This window comes from Brassica napus, chromosome C2 (genome assembly GCF_020379485.1).
Source record: "Brassica napus cultivar Da-Ae chromosome C2, Da-Ae, whole genome shotgun sequence".
In the NCBI taxonomy this organism is placed as follows: Eukaryota; Viridiplantae; Streptophyta; class Magnoliopsida; order Brassicales; family Brassicaceae; genus Brassica; species Brassica napus.
In genome coordinates this window covers 46,287,716-46,310,181 of record NC_063445.1, presented here as the reverse complement: position 1 = coordinate 46,310,181, position 22,466 = coordinate 46,287,716, and the positions used below count along the sequence as shown (strand labels likewise).

Below are 22,466 nucleotides of genomic sequence, written 5' to 3'. Positions count from 1 at the left end.
AATTAGCGTAACAAAGACTTGTAAGCAATCCAAAACCTATTAACTAAAAAACTATTTGCATCTACCTTTTTGTTTTTATTGATCCTATAATAACTTTGTTACATAATTTAGAGAATGAAAATTGGAGAAGATGAACGAAACGACATGGCTACGATTTAGATGCTTATAGGTTTTAGGTTTTGTTTTCAGTACAATCTTTAGGTATTAGGATTATTTGAATCATGTTTGGATTTATTTAAAAATATATGGAAGTTAAGAAAAAATGAAAAACAAAACTTTAACTTAAATTTACAATATCTTAACATATATATATAGATAGAGATAAAAATATATTAGATTATTGGTTTGGTTCGGTTTGGTTCGGTTTGAACCCAAACCAAACCAAACCATTCGGGTTGAGTAAAACATGAACCAATTGGGTTATATAAAGAGCACGGCTTGGTTTGGATCGGTTTAACTTCGGTTGGTTTGGTTTGGATCGGTTCGGTTCGGTTTGGGTTTTTTGCCCACCCCTAATATAAGTTAATCGATTTGGTTTTAGCTGTCTTGTTTTGGTTAGGCCTAGTTTTGGTTAGGGTGTATTGAAGCTTGGGCTACAGCTGTTTTCCTTGAATATTTTGTTTTGTCACAGCTAGAAGTGTATTTTGCTGCTCTCTTTGTTAGCTTTTCGAATGAAAGTTCGATCGTTGTTATTTCTGACCTGTTGACAAAGTATTAGATTTTTTAAGTAAGAGTGGAGGTAATCTAAATCGTAAGTGGTTAGGTGAATGTGGATAAACCTATTATTATTGGAAAGATGAATCCACAAAAAATAGAGGCTGGTGAACATTTTCTCGTAGTTGCAATCATAGTTTGTTCTTCTTAGATAATGCAAGTCCAGGTTGTCTTTTTTTTTGTTCAAAGGAGGCTGCAAAAGTTTCAAAGTTTTGTTTTCACGATTCTTTTAGTATATAATACATGTTTTAAAAATTTCGACATACATAGAAATGTATAAGTAACCATTTGTAAGTGGCATTTTTTTCATTTCCTATTTCAATATGAGAGAAAATTTGTAATCAACAAAACGTCAAATATGCAGATAATCTTGAAAAAACCCAAAAAACCTACCGTAGGTTCAGAATATGTTGGAAATGTAGTTACTGCAGAAAACATAAAAACAAAGTCTGAAATGCAAAATAGCTATGACACTAAAGCAGCTCACACTCACTCCCGATGTAGATCCCTTAGTCTTTGCGGGTCTTCTTAGCGCTGCAGCCTTCCTCTTCAACTAACTCCTCTCCAATGTCACTGTTCTAAGCAGGGTCCTAAATTGGGACGTACACGGGGAGTGCTTGGCCTGTAACATTCACATCAGCTGTGCAGCCTCCATTGTTCAGGCGAAAAGTGTTCAAAGCAGGTGGCCTTTTCTTGATTGCTCTAGCACCAGACATATCATCGCCAGGATGGTCATTAAGCATCCACAACAATCAACAACTTTAAAGTCTTGCTAACACTATACATTAGTATTGTTACTTTTGTTCAACTCAAATTAGGTAGAGGAGGGTGCTGGTTGTGATCCAATTTACGGGAGACTGTTAAGCTTTGATGCTTTGATGAGTAGTTGAACTGGGATAGATTCAAATGGAAGGTTAGGGTGCTGCCAACAATGTCTTGGAGTCATTGGAGAAGTGCTAATCCTTGGGTTTCTTGGTTGCCACCATTCTGCTGAAAGGGCAAAAAAAGTTACTTTAATTTATTCTTGCTTCAAAATAGCCATGGATTGTGTTGATTACCATTTGTTGCGATGCTTCTATTGCCCTGACTTTGGTAAGCTTTGTGATTTCAGTGTCAAAAGAACTCAGCAGTGTCATATGCATCAAAAACACTCATTTGCACATGGTACCTAGCACAGAGAGCGGAAAATATTGTGTTATATATACTGTGATTGTTGCCTACATAGTAAATACTGTATTTCTTTAATGACATTGTGTTGCTACAGAATTACCTAACAACACCAATTGCATTGTCGTTTTGATATGCATAGCATTAAAAAGCTGAGAATACACGTTACAGTTTGCGTTAGCACTTGAAACATGAGATTTAGCACCGTCCGTCTGCAGTGTCAATGCTTTCGACGACCGCAGTGCAAAGGAACTCTGCTTCCTTCTTGTGTTTCAAGATATGGTCAACAACAGGTTCGACGCAGCTTGAAAATGATTTTGGGTTTACCTCTGGTGATGCAGTGAGGCCGTGAGTACTGAGTTCAGACAGTGTAAATGATTCAAAATGATTCAATCTTTTTAAACCAACCGTACAAAGTTGGATCTGAGGATGATCCCTCATCAGTGCCACTACTCTAGCACACCAACAATTTACAGTTACGTTATCAGTTTCCGTTAAAGATGAGCATGTTAATCAACAAAATAAAAGGATTCGAGCTTACTTTTTAAAATAAAAAGTATTGAGGAACGAACCAGGGTATATAATTTACCGTAGTATTATGATGCACTAAGATAATTTATAAGAGGTCCTCTGCATATGAAAATTTAATCGTTGGTGGGATTAAACTTGAACGCACCATACACACAGTCAATGATAAGGTTCATTAAAAGGGGAAAAATATAAATTGCTTACTATTTAAGCTGCAGATGAACGGAGATTCGCCCTTTCATTGTTCCCTCAAATATAGGGCGTTAGTTGTTGGCCATCAAATAGCCTGCGATGGCCGGCTACATCTGCAGAACCAATAACTAACATTTCAGAGACTATCTTGGAAATGTGATACTAATGTCCTGATTCTATAGTTCTAATCATTGAAGATACAACTTACCGGTACAGATCGCCTTCTCGGTCACAGTTGCCTTGGAAACACTCTAAGGGCTGAAACCTGAATCTCTTCGAATCAATGGAAAAGCAGTTCCATTTAATCTTGAGTAACACGGTAAATCCTTATTCATCAATAATGAAACTTTGTACGACAGTACCCTGTCCATATGTTATTTCAGTTAGAGGATGTCGACAAAACGAAAGGGGAAAAGCCATATTAGAAAGAAGGGGCATACCTGTTCATGGCCATAGCTTTAGGCTCTTCAAAGTAGGCTTTCGAGTTTGCTTAGAAGTAAGTTTAGAGGAAACTGTTAAGCAATTTATACGTGAGAAGAAAGAGAGGGAGGTGAAACGAATCCGTAAAGAGAGCAATGAAGAACATAATTGATTGATATGATGGATTGCTGTAGAGGAGAAGACGAAGTGGATGAGGCAGTGACTATCGAAGTTCCAGAAGTGGGCTCAATTTGGGCTGTAAGGAAATAGAATGAAGCAAATTCGTAAGAAGCCCGTCATTTTCATTATCGGTGTAAGAAGAAATGACGTGTCAAAAAAGATAATTTTGATTGGCTGATTTTCCATCTGATGTGCATGCCTCTCCTTTTAATATTGTAAGATAATCATATCCTTCGTAATGTTTTTAATTTGTTTTTCTTTATTTTCTTTTCAGAAAAAATGATTGCTAGCTATATGAAGTATTGATCATCACATGACTAGCCATGCAAACTAAACTAATGTATATCTAGCCACACAAACTATATGTTATGCATGACAACATCCCTCAACTTTATGATGTTATGTAGTTAACATCACAAGTTTAATTTCATTTATCCAAAAACTGATGTGGATGTTAGAGATCGTTTAAATATATTGTTTCAACAATTAAAATATGATCGATCCGACTGTAATTTAACTAAAATTAGATTTTGACACATTTTAAAAGCGTAAGAATATTTTTAACAAAATCTAATTTACAAAATCAATATGTTTAACATTTTTTTATAAGTAGTGTTTTAACATTTTTATTTTAGTGTACTTTAAAACTATATAATTGTATTATTTTTATTTATATAATCTGTTTTGTTATGAACTTTTAATAAGTAATGTTTTAAAAAAATTTATTTTAGTGTTTTGAAATTTTTGTTTTAGTGTCTTTTAAAAATATATAATTCTATTATTTTTATTTAATCTGTTTTGTTTTTTTTTTAATTATTTTAATCTGTTTTGTTATGAACTTTTACTAAAAAATTGTAATTCGTTTGATTAATTATGTTATATATAATTGTTTGTTAATTTTTTAATTATAAAATTTATTTTCTGTCAATTTACTAACTCTAACATTTTATTGTTTAAAACTTATTTGATGTCAACTTAAACCAAACATAATCGTGCATATATAATTATAAATTATATACTTTTAAGAATAAAAATAATCAAAGAATAAGAATCTAATATGAAAGGTTTGCTAAATTTAAATGAATAAAATTTTTGTTTATGAAAAAATATATAAAATAATTCATTAACTTAATAATTTCATATTAAAGAAATAAAATGTTAGAGTCAATAAATTGACATCAAAGAAGTTTTATAGTAAATATTTTTTATCAAATAATTATATATCACAAAATTAGTCAAATGAATTACAGAAATTTTATTAAAAATTCATACCAAAACAGATTAAAAGAATTTAAAAAATATCTTATATAACTTTTATATTTAATATAATCATTGTTTTCAAATACACTAAAATAAAAATGTTAAAACACTACTTATCAAAATTTATAAAACATATTGATTTTGTAAATTAGATTTTGTTAAAAATATTTTTACGCTTTTAAAATACGGATCAAAATTTAATTTAGGTAAATTACCGTCAGGTACACCACATTTTAATTGATGTAACGAGAGATGTAAACGGTCTCTGATATACACATCATTTTTTGATATGAAATTAAACTCGTGATGTTACCTACATAACATCATAAAGTTGAGGGATGTTGTCATGCATAATATATACTCCGTGTAGTTAAGTATACATTTGTTTAGTTTGTATAGTTAGCCATGATCAATACTTCATGTAGTCAGTAATTATTTTTCCTTTCTTTTATATAGGTTTAACCTCAAGAAATCTTTTAGCAGAATCACTATGCACGCCAACACCATTTGGTGGTTGGTGATGCAAAGAATTTGGACTTGGACATATAATTCGTGCCTTGAGAACGAAAAGGAATGTGAAGAATTTTGTGCTGGGAACGGAAAACCCTAAGTGCCATATTATTGCACGGAAACTCTTTCAGTTTCTAAAAGAAAACAAATATTATTATAATTATGTAAATATGTTTTCAAATAATAAAACCAATTAATAATGCAAGTATGAATTGGAAATTTTACATGTATCTCAAAATCTATACTATATTAAAAAGGATATATGAGCTCCATTGAGCCTGTCCACGTCAGACAATAAAATCAGCCAATAGAAAAACAGTTCTCCGCCACGTCAGTTGCTCACTTCTGTCATTTGGGCTTCGCGTTTCACCGGCCCGTTAATGTTCGACGAAGACAGGTCCGAAGGACTCAACAGCTTCCGAGAAATCAACCGGTACTACTACAAACCAGACTCCAGCCGATGTAGACGCGATACTGATCTAGTGCGGAAGACTAAGCCAGAGCAACTCCGCCGCGGCGGCGAAAACCAAGAGTTATTCTGTATCCAAGAGGAGCTTCGACTTCGACAAGAACGGCGACACAGACAAAGCCGATGCGGAAGACGGAGGAGAGGAAGAAGAAGCCGAGCGGCGGATTCATCAGCAGCAGCGCGGCGGCGGAGAGTCCCGTCGGACTCTGAGCAGTGTCGGGAGCAGAAGAGACGGACTCCTAGCAGGGAGAGGGAGGACTCGAAGAGCTACCGATCGGGGAGTAGGGAGAGAGGAAGCGGTAGCAGACGAGGAAGCAGATCTCCGGAGAGAAGATCGGAGACGACGAACCCTAATAACGGCATTGGCAGTTCTGTAAATTCGAGTAACAACAACAATATACCTGCCAAGTTCGTTTCGGTTCCTGCAACGGATAAAGAGAAGAGAAGCAGCAACAGCAACGCAGATGCGTCTATTAAAAGGGTTGTTGTCAAGAGAAACGTGGCGTCTCCAAGGTCTCAGTCGCCTGCAAGAGCGGCGTCTCCTAGAGCTCAGTCTCCGGCCAGAGTTATCAACCACTCCTAAAGGTTAAAGCTTTAATTCTTTTCCAGAATTTTCGATCCTGATGGTAAATTGATTTCTCTTATATCAACCGTCTTAACTGATTCGAGATTCCATTTTTACAGAAATCTGCAAAAGTGTCGCCTACACTTGTTCGAACCTGAAGGTGTGGTCCATAAAAGAGATTTAGATAAGTTTTGCAAAGCTCTCATCTTTTTTAATTGAGCAGTGAATCTGGCATTGTTGTAATCTTCTTACTCTGATTCTATTGAAAACCATTTCTTATACAGATGTTCTTCGCACCAACACGAGAGAATTGGTATGACAGCTACACGAGTTTATGTATTCTTATCTCTTGAAAGTTTACTTCAACAAGCATATTTGATCTTAATGATACAATAGATAAATGGTGTAGCAAATAAAAGTCTTATAGCAGTTGGCGAGACAAATCTTATCTTGAAAAAGACTATTCACCATGTTTCTATAATGCTGAAGAGGGTACCCCTTAAGCCGAGAAAAAAACTATAATCTCTTGATTCCCACGTTAATGTATGTTTAATAATCTCCAGATCTCTGTCAAGCATATATTTGTGCTCAATATCTTGAATGTGTTTTAACTTACTAACAAAATATGTAAACTGGCTTACTTTGTGATAATTAATTTTTTAGGGACAGATGAACTGGTCAATGGAACATAGCCAGCTTGAGCCTAAGACTGAGCTTTGATAGAGGAACGAAAGGTACTGATACACAATTCTTCTCATTTTGACGCAATTGTTTGATTTGTCAAGGGTGTTTGAGCATTTGAGATCTTGAACATAGATTTATCCTTCATGAATAACTTTTACCTCCCACTTATTTATTTGCTTGCCACCGACTGATTCTATTGTTATGTGAACGTGTAGTTTCCTACACTTCTGCAACATTTGGAGATTATATTGCTTCTCCACTACTACTAAATATACATGGTTACAAAAAGCTTTTCCTGCAAACTAGAGTAATGTACTCAATTTTGATTCATCTCAATGGTCAATGTATCTCTGAAGGTGGTTCAAAGAAGTCTGCTGAAAATGGGTTTATGACAGGAGGTGGCTGTAATAGCTCGAGCAGCAGAGTAGGAAGACAAACCTGGTAATTTATTTTTCTTTGAAATCGCATGTGTATGCACATTAATCTTTTCTTAATGTACACATTATTGAGTATTGAATAAATTTGGAGGGGATAATGTCACCAGAACTTGATGTCAAATTTGATTATCATTATTTGCCTGATTCAAGGTCCAAGCTGTGGAGTAGAAGTTGTAATGCGGCTCTGGAGAAAAATCAGTGTTGGGTAGATAAGGTATTGAATTAGTTTTGGGTAAGCGGAAATGGTTGTTCAACTGTATACTAATATTTGTATGTTTGACTGTTGAACATGAAAGGAATGTCTTAAACACCTGAAAAGAAGTAAGTCACAAGATTCATACACCACAGAAGAAGTAAGACACAAGAGTTGGAAGTGGTGACGACAATGTAAGAATGAAACTAAAAGAATATTTGTAATGGGAAGAATTAAAAAGTTTCTACGGTTTGTGTGTTCCTGAGGATTCGGTTTGGTGTGTTTTGTTTTCATTGCCAAAATGGTGCGCTTAGTAAAATAAAAATATAGAAATGGAACGTTAATTTCAAATTAAAATTAGTTATTCAAAGCTTAGCTGAAGTAGCAGTACGTTATGTATATAAAAAATAAATTTCTAATGGGTTCTTAAAAGATAGTTGTATACAATACGATTTACATTACATATACGACTGAATATAATTCCAAGTGCTGATTATATTCACTAAGTTCAATGTTAAAAAACTTCATAAAGCCACTTAGAAATATACATATTCAAAACCAATTTTTAAGGATTAAGTGTATGTATTTTCGTGAGCCCTCATATAATATTTAAACTGAAATTATTCATATATACAATAAAAATTACTTTCTCCACTTTCTAATTATATTTTTCTGAATCTCAAGTTATGTAATGGCTTCTACTACAAGAAGTTTTGCTCCCTTTTTGTTTGTTTTATTGTACCCTATTTTTTTATAATACAAGAGTGAGAAGAACTTTATTTTTTTTTGAGGTCCTGATGAATCAAAGATGTGAAGAACTACATATAATTTATATAAAGGATAACTATTAGTAACTACTATCACATTTACTTAAGATGTTTGCTCGTCTGAACTTTAACTGTTCTTGATTTAAAGCTAAGAGACTCCTGAAACAACTGTTGCCATGACTAAGAAATGTACTCACCTATAAAATGAAGCCATTAACTTCAGTGGATAAGTTTTGGTATAATGAACACACCAAAAAAGAATGTGATTTCACAAAGAAGTCGTCACCACACTTTGAATAAATTGAAACCGTAAAGTTGCCGACCTCACGTTAACAACATATACATACTTTTAAATTTTAATATTGAATCAGTAGCGTAACAAACAATAGCAAAGACTTTAAGTTTTCAGGAATTACGTAACGGTTGCTACCTAATGTCTTCGCCTCTTAACTTTTCTCTTGACTCTTAAGGAACTCTCAGCCACACTTGAGAACATACTCATCTGCGCACACCCTAACAAGGTGAAGCAGAGCTTGCTATTAGACGTACCTACACCCAAATGCCACGGTGAAGAAGGCTCCTCGGGCCAACACGCTTGAAAGCATCAAACTCAAGTAAAAAAAATCACTATATAAAACTAAAATAGATCATCAACAATCACCAGAAAAAAAATGTAACACACATAACAATAAAACAGACATGGCAGTACTATAGAATAAAATACACTAAGTCATTGTACCAACTTTGCATAAAGAAAAACACATGAAGGCCAAATCAATAAGAAAAATAATTAACAACAGTATAAAAATATTAGTAATTCTTACTTTAGATGATGTCAAAAAAAAAATTTCTTACTTTAGATTTTCTTCAATGTCAAATTGAAATACAAATCAAATACAAAAAAATAGAAATCACTACATTTTACATATTTTTTAAATTTTGTGTTCTTCTAACAAAAAAAAACAATGTTAGTGGTCTTTTTTTTTTGTTACTTATGTTAATGATCTTTTCAACTTAAAAAAAAATTTAATAAAATATACAATTTGATCTTAGAATAAAAACCTATTATTATTATTTTTCAATATAAATTAAATTTCCAAATGTTTTATAAAATTATATTATATTTTAATATAATAAGTTTCAGTGTAAATCCACCTACCCGTAGCGTTTTTGATCATAAGATAGTGAATATTTTCTACCAAAATTTTGCAGATAGAAATTATAAAACTACAGATTAAAATATTACAGTAATTATTATGTAAGTTATTTATACCAAAAATAAAATGAGGGTTCTGTTAAAAAAACTAGAAATTTATATTTTTTAATTTTCTTTTGTTAATTATTAGTATTACTTATGAAACTCTTACTTGCATTAACTACAATGATTTTTCAATCGTTATTTTTTTCTATTTAATTTAGAATTCTATTTCTTCTGTTTTTAATTATAAGTTTAACAATTCAATATATTATATATAAAAACAATATGATTGGAAATTTTGTTTAAAAGACTAGCCGCGCGTAACGCGGCCAAAAAATCTAGTATATGTAAATATGTTTGAGAACCTCTAATCAAATTGTAATTTTTATTGAAATTCAGTCTTAATATGATTTTTTTCATATATATTTTCCTTACTTTAAAATTCATATACTGAACTATTAAATAAATAAATATTTGATTTAAAAAAAAAAAAAGACTGTAACTTTATTTGATTATTGTATATTGTTATACGATATAGTTTTATTTTATATACATATCTTTTCTATTTAATTATACCAAAATATATAATATTTCCCTACTTTTTTGTAACTTGTAAACATATGAATTTAATTTGACAAATAATTTATGTAAACAAAATCAAATAAATTTATATATATACGTTATCAAAACACTAACCCTAATTTCCAATTGGATTTTGACATTCATCAATGGTTATTTATAAAACCTCAAACCATTTTATTGGTATTAATTTTAGTACTTAGGATTTATATTTGAATTCTTTTGTTGTATATGTGCCAATGGTGGACGTAGTGATAGTTTTAGTTTATGTGATCAGATGCCAAAGTTTGTCTTGGTTGAGCTGCTGCGTTCCAGACTGTTCGACGACCAGATTTCCGTCTGAGTGGTGTGCTATGTAGGTTAAACTTAGTCATTGTGATATGTGTTTTACGTCGGATTATTCAAAGGTTCTTGTGTTGAATCGCCTCTCCTTCTAGCGCCAAATAATGGGTTAGGATTTTGATAACATACTTCAGAAGAAATCTAAGAAAAGTATATAAATTGATGATTTCGTGTGAAAAGTGCATGATTTATTGGTAATACGAGTAGAATACAACTATGAATACAGAGGATATCTAAGAACAAGAGAGTATGATTGTATTGAGAGTTTATGTTTGCATTTTGAAGAATGAATTTCGGTCTATTACTTCTTGTCTTTGGTATTTCTTTTATAAGTGTGCCTCAGGTAGATCGTAGCGACCATATAATTTCCACTGAATATTATATGTTTTCACGAGTGTCTTTAATGCTTTGATCCTCCAACAATAGCTCCTCGGAGTTTGGCGTGTACCAAGTCGGATATTGTCGAACTAGAATCACCACATAATTCAATTCACGCGAAAATGTCTATCCCCAATTCTTCATGATTATTAATTTAACAAAATACTTAATCGATCCTCAACTGAAACCTAGAAAAAAAGAAAGAAAAAAGAATCATTTTTGAATGTCTTTGTTTTTTAGACTACGTTTTGGGTGAGAAAAGATTATAGGGATATCACAAAAACCAAAACACATCTGATAAAATTAATATTATTAATAATTTTTCTAAAGAATGGTTCAAATAAAAGAAGAGAATCATATCACACGGATCTCACAATAACGAAAACATTTATATGTTAAAATTGATTTTGTTTGAAAAGATAAGATATAAGCACTGCATTGATTTAAATAAAAGGAATATACCACATAGGTTAAGACCATTTATCTCGAACAATTTGGGTTGCTCTCCGGGATCATGGCTTTTAGTTTTGAGTTTTTAAAATGCAAAATAATCAATGAAGAGAAATGCCACACGAGTAATTCAACACAATGTTTAAGAGTCTTTGTGCTAATGGTTGCACAACATTCAGTCATGTTTATGATGCCTTCTCCTTCGCATTGCTCCATCATCATCCTCACTTGAAGACTCTACCCAACGATACCTTTGATGCTCCCTTCTCTTTCTATTCTTCCGTCTAACCTCCGAGTCTGAGTCGCTGGAGGCAGCTGAACCTCTGTTGTGCCTATGTTTTCTTCTTTCCCCCCTCTCTTCCTCGCTATCACTTGAAGGAACCACCTCGACATGCCTGTGATGCTTAGCGTGCCTTCCTCTGGCATCTTCGGCATTGTCATCATCATAAGTCTGTCTTGAGCTATGCGACTTGTGCCTACGGTGGTGCCTTATCTTCATCCTCTGCTCGTCCTCTGATCCGCTCTCATAGTCATCACTGCTATCATCGCTTGAACTTGAGGACCTTCTCTTATGCCTTCTGGATCTCTTATCTTTCCTTCTATCACTGTCATCTGAATCAGAGTGTGCATGCCTTCGGTGCTTACTGTGAGTTCTCCTCGACTTTCTGCTCAAATCAGAGCTAGTATCACTTTCAGAGCTAGATTCAGATGCAGCCCTTTGTCTTCTTCGCTTTTTTGACCTCTTGTCTTTGGTTTCAGCAGCCTTGGCAGCCGCCTCAAGCTTCTGCTCCCATTTCAAAGGAGCTTCCTTCTTCTCGAGAATTTGCCTTTTCTTCTCCTCCACCATCTGCATGAACTTCTTGCAGTCCATTTCGAACGAAAAACCAGCTGAAAATCTGCATTTTGGTATGAATAGAACCAAAGGTGCATCTCACAAAAGAGAAGGAAAAGGAAAAAACAATGTTAGCTCTTCCATCAACAGTGTCAATTACGCTAAACAAAAACAATCGGGTAACCTAACTTACAATAAAGAGTTCATACAATCAAGCCAAAGAACAGAGATTGACCAGGATGATGTTGATAAAAATAACTCATACAGAAATATCAAACAGTAGCATTCCAATTTAATCTTATGCAAAGTTTAAAAAGCTTTGAAACTAGTGCGTTGACTAAATATGAACAAAACTTCTTACCTGACGCGAGTAAAAGGTATTATTAGATTGGCCTAAGAGGAGAGGAGAGGAGAGGGCCAAGACCGACACACTCGATAACGGATCTGCAAAAGAGGGGTGACGTCATATTTACTACTAAATCATCCCAAGAATCAAAGATACTAAACATATACAAAATCTACCGGAACAAGAGGCGACCTATGGAAGAGATGAATAAACAACAAAGTCGAGTGGATCGGAGAATCCATGACAACTCAAAACAAAAAAGGTATTAGGGCGAAATTGAAACACAGATTTAAAAGATCGGTGAACTGTGAACGTGATTTAAACTAAGAGATCTGAAATCTGAGAGATCTTACCGTAAAGGAAAGGAACAGAGAGGAGAAGGCAAACACGCTAGGGCTTCGTCTCTCTCTTTACTCTTTTTCGGGAATGTTCTTCGACAGGTTTTGTCTGGAATTTATTATCCCCTGTTCCGTATATATATATATATATACCCGAGTTGTGTTACGTGCCGTTTGTGTATAATTCAGAAACACATCGTGTCGTTTATAAATAAAAATCTCTGCTCACTTCCGATGGGCTCCGGTGAGTACTACACTATAACATCTACAAATTAATACTTTATAAATTAATAATTTTTATAAATTAATAAATTTCACCGGTCTTAAATTAGACCGGTTCAAAATTTGACACAAATCGATAAAATAATAAGATAATAATTTTTTTGAAAATTCAATATAAATATATGGTCCCATTAAAATCATAAATTAATAATTTATAAATATACATATTTTATATAAATAAGAACATATTATTATATTGTTTATTTTATATTCACAACAGAATTATCTTTATATTTTCTTAACACTTAATATATTTTTGATTAGATTTAATAATATTATATCTAAAACCACATTTAAGTTATATACAATATATATTATATACACCAAATAATATAATAAAATTAATATAGATATCAAATTTTAAAAAAATAACAATTAATGTCTATACACTAAAATCAATTTTTTTTTTTTTGAATAAATATATCTTAAAATAAGAAATCTAAATAAAGAAACTTTTGTAAATTAATATCTCTATAAATTAATAAAATTTCAAAGTCCCAACATTATTAATTTATAGAGGTTTTATTGTACATCGCTTTCACCTTTAATCAACTTATGGTACACTGACCCGTGCAACCGCGCAAATATTTATTTTCAATTTTAAGTTTTAGTTATACTAATTTATTTTCAATTTTCAATAAAAATATGAAGAAAATAGATAACTTGTATCATGGATTAACGATTTTTTGAGTAAAATTTAATCATAATACTTAACGATTTTTTACAAATTTTATCGAAGGATTAAGATTTCTAAAAATGAATATATAAATTAAATTTAAAATAATTACAAATTAATTATGGGCTTAAGTTTGTATAAAGATACATAATAATTTGAGTCATTTTAAATTAGTTGAGGCCTAGAATTTTAGCTAATTATTTAATTATTCTATGAGAAAGTTAACCGTAGAAAAAAAATTTTGAGATGGAAAATCTCTACAAACAAATATTTACACATGCTAATTATTTAATTAATTGTTTAGAATTGATTATTAATAGATATGGAAACCGATTGTATTGTTACCAAATCTGGTTGAAAGAATAACTCTAAATAAAAAATCCCTATAAATATGCATTTACACTTGCATTTACATGATTCAAAATAGAAATTCCTATAAATATGCATTTATACTCGTTTTTTAAATTAAAGTTAGATTTAGGATACTCATTAATTAAACTGTAAAAGACAAGAATTTTAAAAGGTAAATAAATTTATTACTTCAGTGGCATATGATTGTAAATAAATTAAAAAATTGAGGGGTAATTTATATGAGTACTTCTATTTTAATAATATAGATTTTCAATAAAAATATGAAGAAAATAGAGAACTTGTATCATGGATTAACAATTTTTTTGAATAAAATTTAATTGTAATACTTAACGATTTTTTACAAATTTTATCGGAGGATTAAGATTTCTAAAAAAGAATGTATAAATTAAATTTAAAATAATTACAAATTAATTATGAGCTTAAGTTTGTATAAAGATACATAATAATTTGGGTCATCTTAAATTAGCTGAGGCCCATAATAATTTGTAGAAATACTTTAAGCTTTTGTTTGACAACATAAATAGCAATTAAAAGAAATAGTGTTGTTTGGAAACATGGACAGCAGTAAGTTAGAAAAAAAAAGTAATGGACTTATGCTATTAAAAAAATTGGAAGTCCATTACATTATATTAAAAAATAATGAGCTTATGTTACTTGATATACATATTCAAATGAAAATAATAATTTAAAATTTATTTATATCAAAAATTCATTCAAAAATATACATATATTCAAATTTTGATTTTTGCTAACATATTTTCCAATAACCATTATAAAATGTTTTCAATATATATAAGAAAAATACAATACAAAGCTCAGTTTTAAATACCAACTTAAATTATGGTTTTTATATTTCACATTAAAATTTCAAAATATAATATATGTGATTATTTATAAGATTGTATGTATAAAATATTATTAATTATAAGAAAACTTATTTAATGGTACGTATAAAATATGATTAATTGTATGATAACACATATTTTTGTAACCTATGATGACACATATATGATATATAATAGTGATTAGGGATGAGCGTTCGGGTTTGTTTTCGGGTCTGTTTGGGATTTCGTATTCGGTTCAGATCTTTGATGATTCTGTTCGGATTTAGATAACCAATTTAAATTATTTTAAAAAATTTAAAATTTATTATATGCTTAAATTTTTTTAAAAATCTATAACAATAGAATATATTACATATAAATTTGAATAACATATGTAAGAGTAACTAACTTAACATATAAATTGATTTGGTTTAAATATTTGGATACAAAATTAATAATTATTTAAGTATTTTTGGAGTTTTAAGTATATTTTAACTATTTTAGATATTTACGTTTGATTATTTGTATATATTTTTAATTATTTAAACGAACTTAAAAGTATCATATATATTCTGGATGTTTTTATATATATATTAAATCTAAAAATAATTAATATATATAAGTATCTAAATCTATATTGGATATCCAAAATACTTCGGTTCGGATTGATTAGGTTTCAGTTCTTCAAATACCAAAATTTTGAATAATTTGGATATTTAATCAATTTCTGTTCGGATTTGGTACTACTTATTTGGATTGGGTTCGGATTGAGATCGGTTCGGTTCTTCGAATTCGAGTTTTTTTTGCCTAACCCTAAATGGTGACATAAAAACCAAATAGTATCATATTTTCTTAAAAATACACTCGCGCGGGCGCGCGGATCAAAATCTAGTTATTTAATTATTCTATGAGAAAGTTAACAGTAAAAAAAATAATTTGAGATGAAAAGTCTCCACAAACATATATTTACACATGCTAATTATATAATTAATTGTTTTGAATTGAATTGATTATTATTAGATTTGTAAACTGATTGTTTTGTTACCAAAGCTGGTTGAAAGAATAACTCTAAATAGAAAATCCCTATAAATATGCATTTACACTTGCATTTACATGATTCAAAATAGAAATTCCTATAAATATGCATTTATACTCGTTTTTAAATTAAAGTTAGATTTATGATATGCATTAATTAAACTTTAAAAGACAAAAATTTTAAAATGTAGGTAAATTTATTATTTCAGTGGCATATGATTGTAAATAAATTGAAAAATTAAAGAGTAATTTATATGGGTACTTCTCTTTTAATAATATAGATGGTACAATAGAGGTGATTGGTTAGACTGTAGCAAATGACTTTAGCTTTAATTTTTATCTACAGTCTTAAAAACCACCAATCATAATTTATATTAGTTTTTAAAGCTACAATCAAAAAATTAAAAATACAGCCAGAAAAACAAAAAAAAATAGCTGTAAAAGTCTTATTTTCTAAATTTTTTGGTTAAAGGAAAATTTAAAGTTACATTTCTTAAAGCTAAATCAAAAAATCATACAGACTAAATTCTAAAATAAAATTTCTACAGTTACCGCCCAACCAATCAGCCCCGATAACATTCGATCTTTATTTAACTACTGATCCTGTTCAAACTTTCATTCCAACAACTGTTGAAGACAAACAAAACCGTACAGAAATATATAATCGCATTCTTGTTTTCATTTATTAGGCGTTAATCAAGTGTCCCAAACTCAATAAAGGTTTCCTCCCACCAGACAACAACAAAGGACTTGCAGCTCTGATATAGAAACAAAACCAAGAAGGAACCAGTTGCAATCTGGTTTGCAGTAATGTTCAGTATCCAGTGCATTTTATATAAACCCTTGAGAAAGAAAAAAAAAAAATACAAAACACATACTCAATACTCCAACTTCTCTTCATCATTTTAGTTCCGCAAACAGCTTAGGTCCGACCTGCATGTCAACAAGATGATATTTTTAGAATGAAACTTTAGGTGGAAAGATAATCACTCCATTCAGAACACTTGCACATTTGTCAACACATTGCCAGTAGTCAAAATACTGCCCAGTGCAATGTTTGTGTCCAGACTCATCACCTTGGACCCTCTTAACACACGCCTGAACCCACAACCGAAAACAAGGTGTCGTCAACCCACAACTTTTATGTCGAAGAATTACACACTAGTGTCTGGCAAAACAAGGTTATGACAAATGACAGCTAAGTTGTATACGTATATTCACCTGATATTCAAGTAGTGGCTTCAGACATTTTGGTTTACAAGATTCCTCGAGACACTTTTTAGGATCAACAACTTCTACATCCGCCCTGTAGTCATCAGAATCACACCATATAGTAGGATGGAACATCAAATATTAGATAAGCAAACTAAAATTCAAAAAAAAAAAAAATTAGATAAGCAAACTAGACCAACTAGCTATATAATACGTTCGAAACTATAACAGAGCGTCCTTGAGTAGAGGTGTTAAAGGATGAAGCTAAAGTTCCCCCATTTTTACTAAGCAACTCTCATAAACATACACAGAATTTAGAACCCTTCCAAATATATGCAAATAAAGAGAGCTATTGGCTACTAGTCAACAATAGAGAATGTGTTACAGAGACATGTATAACTTCCAATTGCAGATGACGATCTGGACCCATCAATATGAGCTACAATCTTAAGGGATAATAAAAGGAGATTACTCAATTCTAACATATAAGAGAGCAAGAGATGCAGTCAATGGAGAAATAAAAAACACACAAATGTCAACAATGGGCATTTCTGAGATCAATATAATATGTAAATTGATAGTATGATTATAACCCAGATGATTCCTTGCAGAAGAAGGAACTTACATGGTGAAATTAGAAAGAAAGGATCGCAACCTTCGCCGAGAGAAGAAGCATGATAATTATTCCCATCAGAGAAGAGCAACGTAGGATTATATCGTTAAAAGCATATGCTTGTAGAGGATGGATTTGACCATCCCACAAGGCCCGAGGAATAGGAAGGCCTGGCCCGAATTAGGAGGAGCGACGACTCGATCGGTCGGCTCGAAAGTCAGGTCTCTCGGCTTGACTCTTGAGTACTTTTAGTTGATCATCATCGACTGAAGTACGTTTGGCTCAGCGGCTGCTCGGATGCCTACGGGCTTCTCGGCCCAGCAGAGGAGGCCCACCAAGACGGCGTAAATTAGGTCAAGGGCGAGGCACCAGGACGCCTATATAAGGAAAATGAGAGACGACGAGAAGAGGATCCGAAATCATTGACTAACACTTGGCGGCTAGATTAGGGTTTTCACCTTTGCTTCATCTCGCCGTTAGTTGTACTTTTCCGGTAGTTTATCGAGCCACCGACTTTCTTTCTGTCGCGTTCTCTTCTTTTCCCTTGTAACCGATTGAACGTTCTTTCTCCGACCATTAATAAGACGTCTTTGTTTAAACCCACATCTTATTTATTACCGTTTCTCGATCAAACAGTTGGCGCCCACCGTGGGGCCACTAGCAAAGTAACGTCGGAACTATGGTCGTTAGCAATGACAGTTCTTCGTCAGGCGAGGAGCGCGAAGCTCTCGAGGTGACACCGGCTCCAGAGGTGACACCTACGCCTACACCAGTAACTCCACTTCCCCATCCTGCATCTATGGAAACTATCCTGGCACGCCTCGCCCTACAAGAAGCGGCGCAGAAGGCGGCAGTTAACCAAATCACGGCGATAGCAAAGATTCTTGCTCCTCTCGCTGCAAACGCCGAAGCTTCAACGGCGCAGTATCGTCGACACCTGTTCGCCACAGAACGAACCACCGACTTGGTACCTACGCGGGATAACGATAACCAAAGCGCCGGTAACAACACCAATGCGCACACCGCAAGCAAACTAGCCGCGTTAAAACAGTCGGTCCTCGATATCAATTCCAAGATCCACCAGGTGACGACGTCCGCGCCCCAAATCGAGCATGTACTCGCTAAATCTCTTCGTACACCCTTCACGCAAAAGGTTACCGGCGTGCGGCTACAGAAGATGAAGAAACTCCGTCTTCCAACCTTCAAAGGTCTCTCCGACCCTTCTACTCACGTCACGTCTTTCAACATAGCGATGCGACGCGCAAACCTGAACGACGAAGACAAAGACGCCGGCTTTTGCCAACTCTTCGTCGAAACCCTAGAAGGCCCGGCCCTTACTTGGTTCACCGGCCTCAGAGAGAACTCCGTCGACTGTTTCCACGACCTCTCGACGGCTTTCCTTAAGAACTATATCATGTTCACCAACCAGGAAGCGACCGTGTCAGATTTGTGGAACCTCACTCACGCCAGCGACCAAAGTCTCTGTGACTTCATGGAGAAATTCAAAGCTATTGTCTCGAAGATCGATATTCCCGACCATATCGCCGTCGAATCTTTGATGAACACCTTGCACGTCGACTCCACATTCCGCCAGGATCTTTACCGATACCCGACCAAATCTGTCTCCGACGCCATCGCTCGCTCGCACAACTTTATCCGCATGGAAGAAGACACCATAGCAAAGTTCGCAAAAGAAGCGGCGGCGAGACAGCGATCCTCCCGAACAAACGACCCCCGCCCCGAGCCTCGCCAGCACTCCTCCGGTGGAAATACAACTCAGAAGCGAGGCTACGTTAGCTCGGTCGATGATGAGGAATCTCCAAAATCAGCGGCTATCACGCGAGAGAAAGGCTGGAACCACTGGGATCGAGACTCTGCTCCGAAGCAATCAACCCCAACCGAACCAGCGAGTTCAAATTCCGAGGAGCCAAAAAAATGGTGCCTCTACCACAAAAGGGATTCCCATGACACGAAGGAATGCAAGGTCCTCATCGGGCAGTTTTTCGACGGGATCACTAATGGGACAATCCAAATGCCCACTTCTCCTACGACGCCGAAAAACACTAAAAGCTGGAGTAAGAACAAGGAGAAGAAGGCACAAAAGTCCCAAAAGAACACGGCCCCGAGTGAGGAAAGAGCAAGCCCTGAGCGCACTCCCATCAACAACGTCGGCCCCGCCAACGATTCATCAGAAGACGAACACCCGCGTCGCCGGCGACGAGTGGAAGTCATACTCTCTCGCCCTTGCAACTCCTCTGATGACGACGTCCCGACAGTGCAACCAGATCTGCACGATAAATTGAACAGCAAGGCTAAGCAGTCTCTCGCTCCCTCGAAAGCAGATAAAGACCTACGCGTTCTATTGAAGCGAAAAAACGCCGCGAACGTAAACACAGGAACAACCGACCTCCGTACGACCATCTCAAAATGCAGCGCTCCGAGAGTCGGTCAAACTGGTGACCTTCGTGACCAGCTCAATTCGAAGGCCGACGACCTGCGAATCCAACTCAGTCGTTCGAAAGGATCCGATCTGCGACGACGCCTTGAGTCAAAAAAGAAATAGCCCGCATAAATTCCTACATTTGAGAACACAACCGACGATTTGAGGAAGCAACTCGAATCAATGCGAGCTACCCGAGCCCCGCACATTAGTGTCATAATGGGCGGATCACCACCTTGCGGTGACTCGGTTCGAGCCGTCAAAGATTACAAACGTCAAGCAACCACCTCTCAGAAGTGGCCTTCTCCAGTCGAAAATGATCACCAGATCACTTTTTCGGCACTAGACACCAAGGGTGTCCACATGCCGCATAACGATCCCCTCCTCGTCGACCTTGACATCGGCGAATGTCTGGTCGCAAAAGTCCTTATTGATACCGGCAGCTCAGTCGATCTCATCTTTCGCGACACACTCGACAAAATGGGAGTTGATTTAAAGGATATGAAGCCTTCCTCTCGCACGCTCACCGGCTTCAACGGAGCCTCGGAGCATATGATAGGGACAATTCGCCTTCCAGTTTACGCAGGCGGTATAACCCACACCGTCAAGTTCTCCGTCATCCACGCCAAAGCACCCTATAATGCCATACTCGGAACACCATGGCTGCATTCCATGAAAGCCGTCCCTTCGACTTATCATCAGTGCATCAAGTTTCCGGGAAAAGATGGTAAAACTCAGACGATTCGGGGCGATCAACAAGCCGCAAGAGAACTAATGATCGCAACTGTAAAGATGCAGCAGCAAGCTTCCCTTGTCAACTCCGTCAGTAAACCACTCAACAAGATATACCACCAGAAGGAGGAAGTTCGCGAAGTCGCAATTGATGAATCCGACCCGACGAAAATCATCCGAGTTGGCGTCTACCTGTCCGACGACGTATGTTCACAGATCATCTCTTTCATCAAAGACAACGCCTCGACGTTCGCCTGGAAGACTTCCGACATGAAGGGGATCGACCCCGCAGTTACCTCTCATGAACTGCACGTCGATCCGACGTTCAAACCCATCCGACAGAAGCGACGAAAACTCGGTCCAGAACGATCTAAAGCCGTAAACGAAGAAGTCGACAGGCTCCTCGACGCGGGTTTCATAACCGAAGTCCGATACCCCGAATGGTTGGCTAACCCGGTTGTCGTCAAAAAGAAAAACGGCAAATGGCGCATATGCGTCGACTTCACGGACCTCAACAAGGCGTGCCCAAAGGACAGTTACCCACTCCCTCATATCGATCGTCTCGTCGAATCAACTGCTGGTAACGAACTCCTAACCTTCATGGACGCTTTCTCGGGATACAACCAGATCTTGATGCATCCCGACGATCGCGAGAAGACGGCATTCATCACCGACAGAGGGACCTACTGCTACAAGGTGATGCCCTTCGGGCTAAAGAATGCCGGCGCGACTTATCAGCGACTCGTCAACCGAATGTTCGCCGATCAGCTAGGCAACACCATGGAAGTGTACATCGACGACATGTTAGTCAAATCGCTCAAGGCCGACGATCACCTAAACAACTTACGCGACTGCTTCAAGATCTTGAATGACTACGGGATGAAGCTCAACCCGGCCAAGTGTACCTTCGGTGTCACTTCGGGAGAATTCCTCGGCTACATCGTCACTCAACGAGGAATCGAGGCTAACCCCAAGCAGATCTCGGCGATCCTCGATCTTCCAAGCCCAAAGAACAGCCGCGAAGTACAGCGACTAACCGGACGGATAGCAGCTCTCAACAGGTTCATCTCGCGATCAACCGATAAGTGTCTTCCCTTCTACGAGCTACTAAGGGGCAACAAGAGGTTCGTCTGGGACGAGAAATGCGAAGAGGCGTTCAATCAACTAAAGCATTACCTCACAACCCCCCCAGTACTATCAAAGCCAGAAGCCGGCGACACATTGTCTCTCTACATAGCCGTCACATCCTCCGCTGTCAGCAGCGTGCTCATTCGAGAAGATCGGGGAGAACAGAAACCAATCTTTTACACAAGTAAAAGAATGACAGAGCCGGAGACGAGATACCCAACACTCGAAAAAATGGCCTTAGCTGTCGTTACCTCGGCCAGGAAATTGCGACCCTACTTTCAGTCGCACACGATTGAAGTGCTCTCCAACCAACCACTCCGAACGGTTATGCAGAATACCAACCAGTCAGGACGATTGACTAAATGGGCGATGGAGCTGAGCGAACACGACATCGTGTACAAGAATCGCACAGCAGCAAAGTCACAGGTTCTTGCAGACTTCTTGATCGAGTTAACACCAGAGTTGGAGCAAGACCTCATCCTACCAAGTTTGAACTGGATCCTCCACGTTGACGGTTCATCCACGAGTAAAGGGTCGGGGGCAGGAGTGCAACTGCAATCACCAACAGGAGAACTCATCCGGCAGTCATTCGGTTTTGGTTTT

At 35.6% G+C, this 22,466-nt stretch overlaps 3 protein-coding genes and 1 long non-coding RNA gene across 8 annotated transcripts; 1 reads left to right on the top strand and 3 right to left on the bottom strand.

Moving 5' to 3' along the window:
* Positions 1–1,028: 1,028 nt before the first annotated feature.
* LOC106379729 lies at positions 1,029–3,799 on the bottom strand. Its single transcript, XR_002655577.2, has 6 exons — positions 3,042–3,799; positions 2,810–2,964; positions 2,614–2,714; positions 1,985–2,511; positions 1,773–1,882; positions 1,029–1,704 (listed from the first exon to the last, which is right to left on the bottom strand). It is a non-coding gene; the product is annotated as an uncharacterized LOC106379729 (long non-coding RNA).
* An 858-nt stretch (positions 3,800–4,657) lies between these two features.
* Positions 4,658–8,176, top strand: LOC106443064 (uncharacterized protein At1g65710-like). Of its 2 annotated transcripts, XR_001287935.3 has the most exons (3): positions 4,658–7,130; positions 7,277–7,340; positions 7,423–8,176. XR_001287935.3 is itself a non-coding variant. In XM_048748272.1 (2 exons), the coding sequence occupies exon 1, from the start codon at positions 5,352–5,354 to the stop codon at positions 6,021–6,023; it is 672 nt and encodes a 223-aa protein (XP_048604229.1). In that variant the 5' UTR covers positions 4,658–5,351; the 3' UTR covers positions 6,024–7,340; positions 7,423–8,176. The 2 variants fall into 2 exon arrangements, 1 of the variants encoding a protein (XP_048604229.1); XM_048748272.1 differs by having other exon boundaries at positions 4,658–7,340.
* A 2,827-nt stretch (positions 8,177–11,003) lies between these two features.
* Positions 11,004–12,717, bottom strand: BNAC02G33580D (sarcoplasmic reticulum histidine-rich calcium-binding protein). 4 transcript variants are annotated; one of them, XM_013821872.3, is made up of 3 exons: positions 12,565–12,717; positions 12,227–12,309; positions 11,004–11,963 (listed from the first exon to the last, which is right to left on the bottom strand). In XM_013821872.3, exon 3 carries the CDS (start codon positions 11,902–11,904, stop codon positions 11,209–11,211), a length of 696 nt encoding a protein of 231 aa, XP_013677326.2. In that variant the 5' UTR covers positions 11,905–11,963; positions 12,227–12,309; positions 12,565–12,717; the 3' UTR covers positions 11,004–11,208. The 4 variants fall into 4 exon arrangements, with proteins under 4 accessions (XP_013677326.2, XP_013677327.2, XP_048604228.1 ...); XM_013821873.3 differs by having other exon boundaries at positions 11,004–11,929; XM_048748271.1 differs by lacking the exon at positions 12,565–12,717 and adding an exon at positions 12,388–12,556 and having other exon boundaries at positions 11,004–11,929.
* A 3,678-nt stretch (positions 12,718–16,395) lies between these two features.
* Positions 16,396–17,680, bottom strand: LOC106381937 (cytochrome b-c1 complex subunit 6-1, mitochondrial-like). Its single transcript, XM_013821875.3, has 4 exons — positions 17,576–17,680; positions 16,960–17,044; positions 16,747–16,836; positions 16,396–16,671 (listed from the first exon to the last, which is right to left on the bottom strand). Coding segments are annotated over exons 1-4 (210 nt in total). The 5' UTR covers positions 17,578–17,680; the 3' UTR covers positions 16,396–16,638.
* Between the last annotated feature and the right edge of the window lie 4,786 nt (positions 17,681–22,466).

Coding starts and splice junctions, on each gene's coding strand:
- BNAC02G33580D (XM_013821872.3), bottom strand. CDS start 11,904: ATGGACTGCAAGAAGTTCATGCAGATGGTGGAGGAGAAGAAAAGGCAA.
- LOC106381937 (XM_013821875.3), bottom strand. Junction 16,837..16,959: donor AGCCACTACTTGAATATCAG/GTGAATATACGT, acceptor TTGTGGGTTCAG/GCGTGTGTTAAGAGGGTCCA. Junction 16,672..16,746: donor GGCAATGTGTTGACAAATGT/GCAAGTGTTCTG, acceptor GTTGACATGCAG/GTCGGACCTAAGCTGTTTGC.
- LOC106443064 (XM_048748272.1), top strand. CDS start 5,352: ATGTTCGACGAAGACAGGTCCGAAGGACTCAACAGCTTCCGAGAAATC.